The sequence below is a fragment of the Cervus elaphus genome, chromosome 9 (genome assembly GCF_910594005.1).
Source record: "Cervus elaphus chromosome 9, mCerEla1.1, whole genome shotgun sequence".
NCBI lineage: Eukaryota > Metazoa > Chordata > Mammalia > Artiodactyla > Cervidae > Cervus > Cervus elaphus.
Window position 1 is genome coordinate 94,390,540 of NC_057823.1, and position 13,703 is coordinate 94,404,242.

Below are 13,703 nucleotides of genomic sequence, written 5' to 3' on the forward strand. Positions count from 1 at the left end.
AAATAAGCAAAGAAAATTAACTAAAGAAAAATACACAACAAAAGTAACTTGTGCTCCAAAATGTTTATCTGTGAAGAGAAGAAGTAATTTGCTCATGTCAGTAGGAGTTACTTGGATTTTATGTGTTTCTTTATCCTAATAACTACTAGCCCTAGTCTTTGTATTTTCCTTTTCTAAGTTACTTTTTTCTTTTACTTTTTGTTGAACTTCTGACTCTTTTATTAATCCTTGCCTTTGACCTATCATTTCTCCCAGCAATTAGAAAGCAGCTCACTTCTCAATGTAGGATCATCGGGCATTAAATTTATGTGAATCCAATTTGGCTTGTTAGAATAGTGGGTAAAATGTAGAACAATTCCTGCTTGAGAAACATGAAAAATGAATGAAACAAGATCAAGGCTTAAGTCAGACCCAGTTCTCAGATGAGGCATAAACCAAGATTCTCACCATGCAGGGTTTAAAGTCCTACCAAACTTCACCTCTTGGGGGAAAATATACAGGAGTACAGGGCAGCTGCAAGTTCTCGTTCTGGCTCCTCTAGCTCACCCTTGTAAAGTCCCGGTGTTGTTTCCTTTTCTGGACCAGGGGTCATTCTTTTCTTCCTGCCATTGCAAACACCCAGAGAAGTCAGCTAGAAGACAGACTGAACAACCAGGACCGCACCATAGCTTTCCTCCTTGAGCAAGCCTTTCGCATCAAGGAGGACATCTCTGCCTGTCTTCAGGGGACCCATGGCTTTCGCAAGGAGGAGTCACTTGCCAGGAAGCTCCTGGAAAACCACATCCAGACCATCACCAGCATCGTCAAAAAACTCAGCCAGAACATTGAGGTAGTTCTTTATTTCCCATGTGTTGGCACCATTGCTTGACAAAGATTATCAACCATCAGGGGCAGTTTTCAACTAGAGAAATGAGTCCCTATTATTTAAGCTTAAATGATTACCATTTAGTTACCTCTGAGGGAAACAGTCAATATTTTAACTGCTTGTGTCATTCAACTTCTACTTTTTGTAGAAGGAAATTCTGTTCAAAAATTGTTGAATGTCTCTTTGTGACAGCAAAGGCAATTGTTTAACATTAAGTGTCAGACATTGTGTTAAGGTGCTTATTTTAGTCTAACTCTCTAAGATTCTACGAATGTGATCATTTCCAATGGAGGTTTTCATAAGGTAGTTGCAATGCTCATTCATAGACACATCACATATGACCCCCCAAATCTCTGTGACCCCCATCTCCAGCTCCTCTCTCCTTCACTCTGGCCACACTGTGCTCCCAGCACTTCCTAGAACACCCCAAACATGCTCCGGCTTCAGGGCTTTCGCACTCGCTATGAACTCTGGGTGGGTCATCTTCTCCTAGACACTCCTGTGAAGTATTCTTCATTCCCATCAGGTCCCTGCTCAGAAATCACCCTTATCAGAGAGCATTTCCTTGACATGCCAACAGTCACAATCTCCCTTAAACCGCACCCTATTTTTATCCATAGTGCTTATCACAAACCACCATGGTCTATACTTACTTGTTGTGTTTCTGCTTCTAAGATATAATCTCTGTGAGGGCAGAGACTTAATTTTGTTCACTGCCAAATCCCACACCAAACTGATGACAATGTATGAGAGGTCATCAGTGATCTGTCAATATTTCCTGAACAGAAGGATGAATGAATGATGTCTAATGTATTAAAGGAAAAATAGTATTTCTGATCAAAAGAGAAAATGATTGTGTTAAACCAAGATGAGTAGATTCTTACTGCAGATCTTTCAGAGTTTTTAAAGTACCAAAGAATGATGAATCTCAGATAGCAACTTTCAGGCAAAAGTTCCAGAGAAGAAGCTTTAAAAATCTGGCCTTAAGTGTGTGAAATTATGAGAATTGACAACAACGCCCTCATAAAATACATCCCTTTTTCTCCTATTAGATAGAATAGTGGATTAGACAAAAACAAAAACCATGAGATTGACCCAGCAATGACTTACTCATGACTTTGTGTTTAATCCTAAGGATATCTGTTAATTCTATCTGTAGACCCCATAATGCATTTGAGGGAGTGTGAAAAGTTAAAAAAATCTTGGTGAGCCATTAAAAGGCACTTTATAGGTACTTAGCACATCCTGAATTGACAACAGTGCCTAAAGAGGCAACATTATTTCTCAAAGCGGCCAAAGGTGTTTCCAGGCATAATGAACTGTCATGAAAGTAAGGAGAGACACACGACTCAGTGCCATTGAGACGATAAGAAAATCAAGCATAGCACAGGCACTCAAAGAAGATCCTAATTTAGGAGTCAAAACTTCTTGGTAATTGGAAAGATAACAGCATTCTCAGAAATATCAAAAGGCTTATAGAATGTTCTATATTTCTACTTCAGTGGCTGTTACATAGTCAATTATATTTGTCAAAATCTATCCAGAAATATGCTTTGATTTATATATTTTAATACATACTAATTATATCCCAATAAAATACTCTTAGCATTAAAGGGAAAAACATTTCTAAATATCAGAAATCTTGCTAAAAGCTTCTTTTCCTATCTTTGATTAGCTCTGAAAAAAGACAAAGCCAAAACTTTTTTTCCAAATACTATAAAATCTCAAAATATTTGCAATCCTGTTAAGGGTTTAGCATATAGAAGAAAAATGACAAGGACTGATCTGATTGTGCAGAAAGCTGAATTAGGAAATATTTAAAGGTGGTAGATGGGCTTGCTCTTGGAAGAAAGGCTATGACAAACCTAGACAGCATACTAAAAAGTAGAGACATCACTTTGCCAACAAAGGTCCATATAGTCAAAGCTATGGTTTTTCCAACAGTCATGTATGGATGTGAGAATTGCACCATAAAGAAGGCTGAGTGCCAAAGAATTGATGCTTTTGAGGTGTGGTGTTGGAGAAGACTCTTGAGAGTCCCTTGGACTGCAAGGAGATTAAACCAGTCAATCTGAAAGGAAATCAGTCTTGAATATTCATTGGAAGAACTGATACTGAAGCTGAAGCTCCAGTACTTTGGCCATCAGATGCAAAGAGCCTACTCATTGGAAAAGACCCTGATGTTGGGAAAGACTGAGGGCAGGAGGAGAAGGGGATGACAGAGGATGAGATGGTTGGATGGCATCATTGACTCAATGGATGTGAGTTTGAGCAAACTCCAGGAGATGGTGAAGGACAGGGAAGCCTGGCGTCCTGCAGTCTATGGGGTTGCAAAGAGTCAGACACGGCTGGAGCGACTTAGTACAGCACACGGCACAAAGGCTGTAGATAAGAAATTAAAGCATTATGAAGTAGAAACTACTGAACTACCTTTAGATAATAACTAAGACTATAAAGTAATAAGTATTTAGATAAATGGTTGCTATTCAAGTATTTTTAAAAACCTAGTAAGTCAGCCCATCTGTAAATCAGCCAGCAAGATAGATTGAAGTGTGAGCAGAAGTTTTCTTGGGTTTTTAAAAGAAATGAAAAAAATTTTGTTTACTCAACCATAACTGTAGTGGTTCAATTGCTTGCTTGTTTTTAAAATCAAAATATTTCTTTCTTAAGCTGGCAGCTCATTAAAGATTGAAAATCAATTTATTTTTAATTTAGGAAAAGAGAGTTTCATGAACAACATTGTTTTATTGTGTTATTTCCCCAAGTTACATTAATAAAAGCAATACTTGTTCATTGTAATTATTTGCAAGTTTAGGAAATAAATTTAAAACCTAGGAAAAATTTCTCATAATTTCACCAGCAAATGGCAAACTCTACAAACACCCAGATGCACCTGCCTCTGGTCTTCCCAGGCATCCCCTTTAGGAAGCTGAGGCTATTGTTTGTAAGCATAACTTTAATATAAAATTATATCATAAACTCTTTCATAGGTCATTAAAAGCTCTTTGTATGGTGCATACATCATGGTTACATTATTTATTCTCTTAATATTTAAAAGTCTTTGTGCATAAATGTATCTACATTTGTATTATTTCTATTGCATATGTTTTTAGAAATGGAATTACTGGGATAAGAACACTGTAAAAACTCTTGACACTTATTGCCAAATTGGTTTCCAGAATGTTTATATCTATGTATACTTCCATTAGCCTTATACAAGAGTTCCATTAGCTTTTTTCACTATACCTATGCCAGCATTTCTTTTTTTCACCTTTTAAAAATGACTGTAACAGTTTACATTTTCTCTGTCAATAATTTATTAATATCTTTTGCAGATTTAGTGCTTTTTAGTTTTTATTTATGGGTTTTTTATTAAAAATAATAAGCAGTGATGCTTTGGTAAATGTTTAAAAATCAGCAGATTTTTTCTTGGGGATAAAGTACCTGGTTTATAGTGTTTTCCTATGCCCATGGTGTAAATACACTCACTGTGATTGATTTCAAAAACCAACTGATGGGAGCTTTCCTAGTGGCTCAGTGGTAAAGCATCTGCCTGCCAATTCAGGAGACACGTGTTTGATTCCTGATTGGGAAGATCCCACCTGCTTCAGAGCAACTGAGCCCATGCACCACAACTATTGCGCCTGTGTTCTAAAGCCCAGGGTCCACTACTGAACCCATGTGCCCCACTACTGACGCTCACGAGCCCTAGAGCCGTGCTGCAAAACAAGGGAAGCCACTGCAATGATAAGCCGGGGAGTAGCACCCCGTTTGCCGCAACTAGAGAAAGCCTGTCTATAGCCATGAAGACCCAGCACAACCAAAAATGAAATAAAAAATGAAATTATTTAAAAAGCCAATTGATGTTACTAAACAAAAAGATGGGAAGAGACATATGCAATCGGCTCTCAAGAATAGGTGTATACTGACTGCAACACAAATTGAAACCCTCGGCAGTAACACTTATTATGAATGTTTTCCCAGTTTGATGTTTTTGTCTGAATTATATTTATAATGATTTTTTAAAATTTTCTATAAGGTTGGTGGCTCAGAGGGTAAAGCATCTGCCTGCAGTGCAGGAGACTTGGGTTCAATCCTTGGGTCGGGAAGATCCCCTGGAGAAGGAAATGACAACCCACTCCAGTATTCTTGCCTGGAGAATCCCATGGATGGAGGAGCCTGGCGGGTTACAGTCCATGGGGTCACAAACAGTGGGACACAACTGAGCGACTTCACTTTATTTCAATATTTTGCTTTGTGATTTCCCTCATTACTTTTAAGAATAGAAATTTCTCTCAGAAATTTCAGAGATGAAATAATTTCTATTGTCTGTCAGTTTTATGGCTTAACTTTTTAAATATTTTAAATCTGTTTTTTCTAAAATTTATGTATATTCACATATGATGCAAGATACAGATCTAAACTGATTGTTTTCTGAGTGCATACGTGTGTGCTGAGTCGCTTCAGTCGTGTGCAACTCTTTGCCACCCTATGGACTGTAGCCTGCCAGGCTCCTCTGTCCACGGGATTCTCCAGGCAAGAATCCTGGAGTGGGTTGCCATGCCCTCCTCCAGGGTTTCTTCCCCACCCACAGATAGAACCGAAGTCTTACGTCTTCTGCATTGGCAGGCGGATTCTTTACCTAGCTAGCACCATCCGGGAAGCCCTGTTTTCTGAATAAGTAACCAGAAATCTCAACAACGTATAGATTCCTTCCTCACTGACTTTGAGTCTGATATATGGCATATTTGTTTCTTACATTTACCAAGATCTTCACTAAATTACAATGATCAATTTAGCTAGGCACAGTTATTTAGCTGCACTCATTTCAAAACACTTTACTATTTAATAGGGCAAGTTTTCTTTTATCATTATTCTTTACCAAAACAAAGTAGAACAACACTTACTGTTAGAATCCGAATGTTTGTATCCCCACCAAAATTCATATGTGAAATCCTAATGTCCACCGTGATGGTATTAGGAGGGACTTGGGTCATGAAAGTGGAGTCCTCAAAAAGCGGATTAGTGCTCTCATGAAAGAGACCCCACAGAGCTCCCTGGCCGCTTCCACCATGTGAAGATGAACCAAGAAGTCAGCAGTCTGCAGCCCAGAAGAGGGCTCTCCCCAGAGCCCAACAATGCGGGTGCCCTAAATCTTGGACTTCCAGCTTCCAGAACTGTGAGAAACAGATCCCTGTTGTCGTATAAGCTTCTTAGTCTGTGGCTTTTTGTCATGGTGGCCTGAATGAACTAAACACCTATAGGCATGCAAAAATAAACAAGCCAAAATACAAAAACAAAAAAAACCCCTCTAGCTAATGTTCTTGATACTTGCATGTCTTCAGCTAAAGCTATACTTGCTCTTGGCTTTTCTCGATCTGCCAGTTTACAAACGGGCAAGATTCTGTACATAGTCTTTGAAATTTTCATAATTCATTCCCTATAAAAATCCTTCCTTTCCTCCAAAACTTCATAATCATAAATTTAACATGGTTCAGACCTTGGTAACATCTAGTAACTAACCCTTTATGTTCCCCTAAATCACAAAGTTGTTTGTGCTTCAAAAAGTCCTACGCTCTCAAGACTTTTCTGAATAAACATATATTGCATTTTATATGTCTTAACTTTACACTGGTATTTGTTTGAATATCAACCGAGATATAATTTTCTTCTATGGACAAGCAAAAAAACTTAGTTTTTATATATGAGTGCCAAAAATTAAAACCCACTGTTTGGGGGACCACCAAGCTGGTGGAATAGGGTAGTCAGATTCATTTCAGAACACTAAGACATAATGAAGACATGACGATGGATACTCAAGGCAAAATCTGAATACATTCAAGCCATAAATTTCTCATGTTCTCTAAAAATATCTAAAACAATAAACCTTTTCCACTCCATGTAAGTGAAACAGTTTTATTCAGATTTGCTCGTTAGTTGTATTAGCTTTGTTGTGGTTCCAACTCAATCTATAAAGGGCCTTGCCTAATCCCATATGAAAGGTCCCTTTTTCTAAACTTGACTACCAATTCTGAAAAAGGTTTTTGTGAAAAGTTTTTATGTCGAGGATGGTCACTTCCACACAGCACAGTAAATAAGTTTGGTTTGGCCCATATGGTATTTATAAAAGAATTTGAATAAGATGTCAATATTTAAAAATTCATAAATTTAACATACAATCTGGATTTCCAGCTTCTGCTGAGACACTGTTAAACCATCATGCCCACCTGGCAACTGTCAGCAGGACGCAAGCCATCGCCGCCTCCCTCGGATATAGCAGGGATGGCTTCTGACACAAGACTCTCACTCATTTGCTCTATCAGCCTAAGAAGGGAAATGCACTCAATTTGTAACCTCTGCTTTAAATGATATTTTCTTATCACGTGTGATGGGAAAGTAATGGGGACTTTATCTCAAATATTGCAGATGATAGAAGAACAGATAAAAGCGCGGGACCTGGTGGCCACAGGAACTAACTTCGCAGTTCAGGACCTCAGCAACAGGCACCTGCAAGGCGTGGGAGACCTTCGAGGCAGAGTAGCCAGGTGAGCAGAGACGTGTAACGCACGCTTAGCAGTCAGCCTCCGCGCTGGATTCTCACCCCTGAATGTGTGCTGTAGAAAACAGAACACTGTCTTTAAGCTAAATGGTAAGAGAGTAACTGAGAAAGTGTATCATGACATTGGAAAGTCTCATGCTTCCTGTGAGATCCAAGGGTTCTATTAAGAACCTCTTATACAGAATGCCTACTTTGGTTTCATCTGCAAATGGCAAGTCTTGTCTTTACAGCCCTCAGCTGTCCAAACGCCAACATCTATACAAAGACATGCCCTTAAAACTGCATACAGAATCCCCAGATGTCTCAAACTCTAATGATCTAAACATTTAAGATATATAAGAATTGCATATAAAAGCCTAGCAAAAGGGATTTAATGGGCAAGGGAATAAAATTTTGAATGATATCTTTTCTATGAGACTGAAAAAATTCATGGTACATAGCTCAGCAAAAATTTGTAGGTATTGACAATGGCAGGACCATTCTGGTTGACATGTCAAAGATGACCCGTGAGTGGCTGACCATGGACACCTTTTCCATCTCTCCATCTCCTGCCAGCACCTCATTCCTCTCTCCAGAAACACCCCCACTTTCATCTCATTAATCTGCTCTGAGTAATTAGGTGATTAACACCTAAGACAAACCTCTCCTAGGGTATCTGTCCATTCAATCCAACAAAAAATGTACCAAATGCTCACCAATGCCAGGCAGTGTTCTATGATTCAGGCGTTCAGCAACATGATCATCTTCCTATAACTTCACAGTCTACCTGGGAAAGCATAAGCAATAAGGTGAGTGTTGTAATGAAAGCCTGGGGTGCCATGGGAATATGCAAATCAGATTGGGGCATAAAAATGGCTTCCTGGAGGAGGTGACACTTGAGATGGGTTTTGAAAGGCTGTAGCAGTTAACCAGACAGGGGTAGGCAACGTACTTCACATAGGAGGAATGATGTGGGCATGGACCTGTGGGATAAATTACTGTGAGGTGTTCAGGGCTTCCCTGTGATGGGGCTATTTTAGCTGTGGTATTTAGGGAGAGATGGGAGATTGGGAGATGAAGCTAGAGAAATGATCCAGAGTTGGATGATGAGGGATCTTTGGTCAAAGTAAAAAGTTTGAACTTTATGTAAAAGGTTATAAACAGCCATGAGACGATTTTAAGTAAGGGGATGACATTCACTAACCTTTTGGTAGTGGCTGAATTTGGCAAGTACAGAAATAATATATGAAGATGAAATGAAGCCTATTGAAGCAATCAAGGTGAGAAATGTTAGTTTAGGGGTCTAAACTAAAACTCTGCCATGCAAGTCCAGAGTAGGTGACAGACATGAGGAAAATAGAATCTACAGGATTAGTACATGTATGTGTTTGTGTGAGTGTGTGTACACACCTAGGTACTATATACATACAAATATACACATATATACAAGGTTATGTGTATATATACTTAATGCTTCTGAAATACATAAAATTATATATACTTTTATATAACATTTGATGAATAGAATTTTTACAATATTTGCATAAATGATGAAGCAAGATAATAAAACAACCCACCACTCTCCTTAGATGCACCATGATTTTACAAAGAAGATAAGCACCAAAATCTCTTTTGAACCAAACTTGGAATCTGGTTCAATTTGGTGGTACACTGATAGCATGATTCCAGGCAAGAATACTGGAGTGGGTTGCCACAACCTCCTCCAGGGGTCCACACCCTCCTGACGCAGGGATCCAACCCCCGTGTGTCTTACACCTCCTGCATTGGGAGGCAGATTCTTTATAACTAGCGCCACCTGGGAAGCCCCTCGCTTTTTAAAATTCCACATATAAATAAGATAACGCAGGTTTTTTTTTCCTTCCTGTGTCTAGCATATTTCACTTGGCATAATGTCGTGCAGATTTATACATGTGGTCACAAATGGCAAAGTCTCCTTCTTTGAGGCTAAAAATTTTGTCACTCCATATATATCACAATTTCTTTATTTATTCATCCCTAAATGGCAACCCACTCCAGTATTCTTGCCTGGAGAATCCCGTGGACGAGGAACCTGGTGGGTACATAGGGTCGCAAAGAGACAGACCAGACTGAGAGACTAATACACATACACACACACGCAAAGACACTTAGGTTGTTTCTGTATCTTGTTTATTGGGAATATCGCTGCAGCTAACATGAGAGGATATATTTCTTCCATGTATTCATTTCATTTCCTTTGGACACATATCCAGTAGGGGGATTTCCAGATGACAGTTCTATTTTTAACTTTTCAAAGAGTCTCCATCCTATGTTATATAACAGCTATACCAATTTACACTCCTGCTAACCGTGTGGAAGGATTCCCTTCTCTCCACATCTGCACCAAAACTTTGTACAACACTCATCTTAACAGGTATGAGCTGACATCTCATGGCTTTGATTGGCATTTCCCCGATGATTCGTAACATAGAGCTCCTTTTCATGTACCTGTTGGCCAGCTGTCTCTTATCTTTGGGCAAATATCTAGTCAGGTTTTTGCCCATTTTTAAAACCATGTGACCATTTAAAACCACTTGCTTTTCTGTGGCCCCAAGGGACTTACAGATGCTCCCCCGGCTCTCAGGGTTAGGTGATTTGGGAGCCAGACTCTTGGATAGCAGCTGGAAACACTTCACTCCCCAGGAGAATCTGGGATTTGGTGGTTCCCTCCCAGCCGTAAGGTGCTGACCAGGGCTGGGGTGTATGGTGTGTATGTATCTGAACTTTTTTGACCCTTTTTGATGTGGGTATTTTCTTAGTTGCCTGATGTGTAGGAGTCTCTAAATCAACTTCTAGATTTTTCCCAGAGGGACTGGATCCGAATTTTGCTATTTATTTGGTGCATCTGAGGGAGGAGGGAAAAATCAAGAGCCTCCTAGTTCTCTGTCTTACTCTCTGATCGCTGACTTACCTCCCCTTTAATATAAAGCAGTGATTTTAGGAAAAAGTCCTCTTTTTCCTTAAAAATGTCTTCCTTTTATGATAATTTCTAAAATCTAGTGATTTAAGACAGAATCTGGCTAAAAGCCAGGAGATTTAAATTCACTCTTCCTCTTTTTCCTTTCCATATTTTTGCAGGCAACTGACCCATGGACCAGCTGAGGCAGAATACTTACTTTCCTCCTACATATGTTGACCTTAATTCCAATTAGCATTTTGGTATAAGAGTGAACTAAGTTGATTATTTTAACATAATTCCTAGCAAGCCTTTTACTGCTTCATGAATCAAACTCAATATTTGATAACAACTATGTACTTTTGAATTTTATACCTTATATCCCTCTCCAATACAGTGGCAGTTTAAAAGCAAGTACTCCCAATGAGATGAGGTTCTCAAAGTTGTCTGCCTGATTTTGACACCTTGTACTCTATTTGATAGATTAGCCTCGTGTGCAAAAAAGAAAAAGGCCAGCATGCGAAGGGCAGCCATACAGCCATGTCTGATGGCTCTAGAAGCAGCCAGAGCAGCCCAATCCTCTAACCACATTTGACTATTTGGGACCCCAAAATCTGCCTATCAGTTCAGTTCAGTCGCTCAGTCGTGTCCAACTCTTTGCGACCCCATGGACTGCAGCACGCCAGGCTTCCCTGCCCATCCAACTTCTGTAGCTTGCTCAAACTCATGTCCATCAAGTTGGTGATACCATCCAACCATCTCATCCTCTGTCATCCCTTTCTCCTCCCACCTTCAATCTTTCCCAGCATCAGGGTCTTTTCCAATGAGTTGGTTCTTCGTATCAAGTGGCCAAAGTACTGGAGTTTCAGCTTCAGCATCAGTCCTTCTAATGAATATTCAGGACTGATTTCCTATAGGATGGACTGGTTGGATCTCCTTGCAGCCCAAGTGACTCTCAAGAATTTTCTCCAACACCACAGTTCAAAAGCATCAGTTCTTTGGCGTTCAGCTTTCACATTACAAATCTGCATATGAAATAACTAAATAGTGTTGATGTGCAATTAAAAGCATAAGACATGTCCTTTGAAGAGGCAATAATGATATTATTTGGATACTGTCAACTTTTGAAAAACAGTGAGGACTTCTTGTTAAAGATATTTTCACTCCACTCTTCTCACCTGAGACATCTCCATGCCAGTAAAAATAAAAGAAGGAAAACAAAAATGACGCCTTTAATACAACATGCAAGTTGCTGCAACCACTAATGACAGAGCACGTGTACCAAACACAGAGATGTGTGGACTCAGTATCCTCCTCAAACCCGAAATATCATGATTTCCTCCAAATCAAGAGGCATCATCCACAAAGGCATAGACCAAATTTGTTGAACCAATTTGTATTAACCTAGGGGATGGGGGTGAGTCACAGGAGAAATAGGAAATGTCCCTTGAGAGATTCACAGCAGCAGCATAGAATAGCAGAGACAGCAGAGCTGAAGAGGCACTCGTGACATTTGTCATCTGGGACTGCCCTTCTTATCAATTTATGCCTAAGAAAAACTGACTGAGGTGCAACAGGCTGGGGAGGGGGAAGAGGTGATAGTAACTCGTTGAAGAACCTATGATGATGATGTGCTGTGAGATACACCCATCTGGTTTTCGAGGAGAAGATGGGGAGATGCACCTCCTCCCCTGGGCCTAAAGAAGCAACAGACTTAATAGCGATGAGGCTGAGAGAGGAGCTGGGCTACTTCCCCACGAAACATACCCTCACTGATCGGTGGGTGGCCGGGACCACAGAAGATGGAGAAGTGAAGAATCCGTGCGTGAAAGCCACCACCACCACTATCCAGGGAGAGATGGATCGATAGACAGATGGATAAAAGCACAAGGCTGATGAATACACCTCAAGACAGGAATTATCTGGAAAAATACAGGAACAGTTCAAATCCAAGTTTGAAACTTGGATTCTTGGAAACTTGGATTCTTGAATTCTTGGAAACTCCTGGTTTCATGAAAAGCAAAAGAAAAAGATTGCTGATTGAACTGTCGCACATAATTTTGCTCCTTCCAAAAGCCTAAGTAAAAAATATATTTTTCTCTTTAAAACATAAACCCACAAAGACAGGGAACATCAGCCTAGAAACATTAGAACCTGGGAGACACACATGTGGAAACTGGCTTAGCAGGAGAAATAGGACTGGTTTTCTAGCCGTGGGATAAGCCGATGATGACCTGGTTTTACCCCCATGGAATTCTCACAGGCTTAGGGGTGGGCTGCACCAGGCAGCTCTGAGAGTGTGGGAGAAGGTGGGCACTTGCCTCCAGGGAGAGACGGAGCCAGGAACCACTGCGGTGTGTTCTTAGCCTTCTCATTCTTACTGACTTTCAAACTACAAACATGTTTTACTTTGATTAAAAATAAGCGATAAAAAGGTTTTTCCCCAAAAAGAGATTATCAACTAGCGAAAGGAAATAGATAAACCAGAATTGCTCAGGGATAGGAGAAAGAAAAAAACTAAATATTACAGAGATTCAATCTACTTTAAAAGCTCCCCCGCGCCAAGAGAATATATACAACCAAAAACAAATTATTTCTTAAAAAACCTGAGCAAGTCACACAAAACAAAAAGAAAATGCTTTTTCATATAAAAATGGTTACGGAGAAATGATGTATAGGGCAGAAAACAGAGACTTCATTCAACAGAGAACTAAGAGGTGCTCCTAAAGAAGAAAAAGAACAAATTCTTTAGAAGAAAAAAAAAATGGATATAAGAGAAGAAAGATTTCTTGAAACAGAGATTAAAATCTGTAGATCAAATCTGTAGATCAAAGGGGAAATCTGCAACACCAGAAAAATTTATATGAGAACAATTGAACCAATATATCCTGGTTTTAAGTCACTGATTATCAAAAAGAAAAAATCACTAGGAGAAAGCAAAGCAAAAAGGAATCCTTAGACATCTAGGTAGACTAAACAGATCACATTAAGAAAGGAAAAAACTTAGTCATCTCAGACTTGTCCATGTCAAAGTGTCAGGTAAGAAGGGAGAAATGTCTATCCTGTTCTGAACAAAAGAAAAGTAACTCAAATAATATTTTCTTAACCAAATTACCTTTCAAGTAGAACAGAACAGACAGGCGTTCTCAAGCATTCAAGAATGTAAACAGTCCAATGCTCATGGCCCCTTCGTTTGAACTCTGGATGACAAAATCTGGCCAACCAAGGAGTAAATCAAAATAAGGATCTCAGATAAGAAATTATAGTTGTAAAACACTGGGACTGCCCTGGGGGTCCAGTGGCTAAGACTCCACACTCCCAGTGCAGACAGCCTGGGTTCAATCCCTGGGCAGAGAACCAGACCC

The 13,703-nt window shown here is 39.6% G+C and overlaps 1 protein-coding gene across 1 annotated transcript in view; it reads left to right on the forward strand.

Moving 5' to 3' along the window:
• The window catches only part of FAM81B (family with sequence similarity 81 member B), a 152,067-nt gene that overhangs the window by 109,080 nt on the left and 29,284 nt on the right, over nucleotides 1–13,703 (forward strand). Inside the window, exons 3-4 of the mRNA XM_043913858.1 lie at nucleotides 586–829; nucleotides 7,292–7,410. Coding sequence (XP_043769793.1) covers nucleotides 586–829; nucleotides 7,292–7,410 — 363 coding nt within the window. The remainder of the gene's footprint in view (nucleotides 1–585; nucleotides 830–7,291; nucleotides 7,411–13,703) is intronic.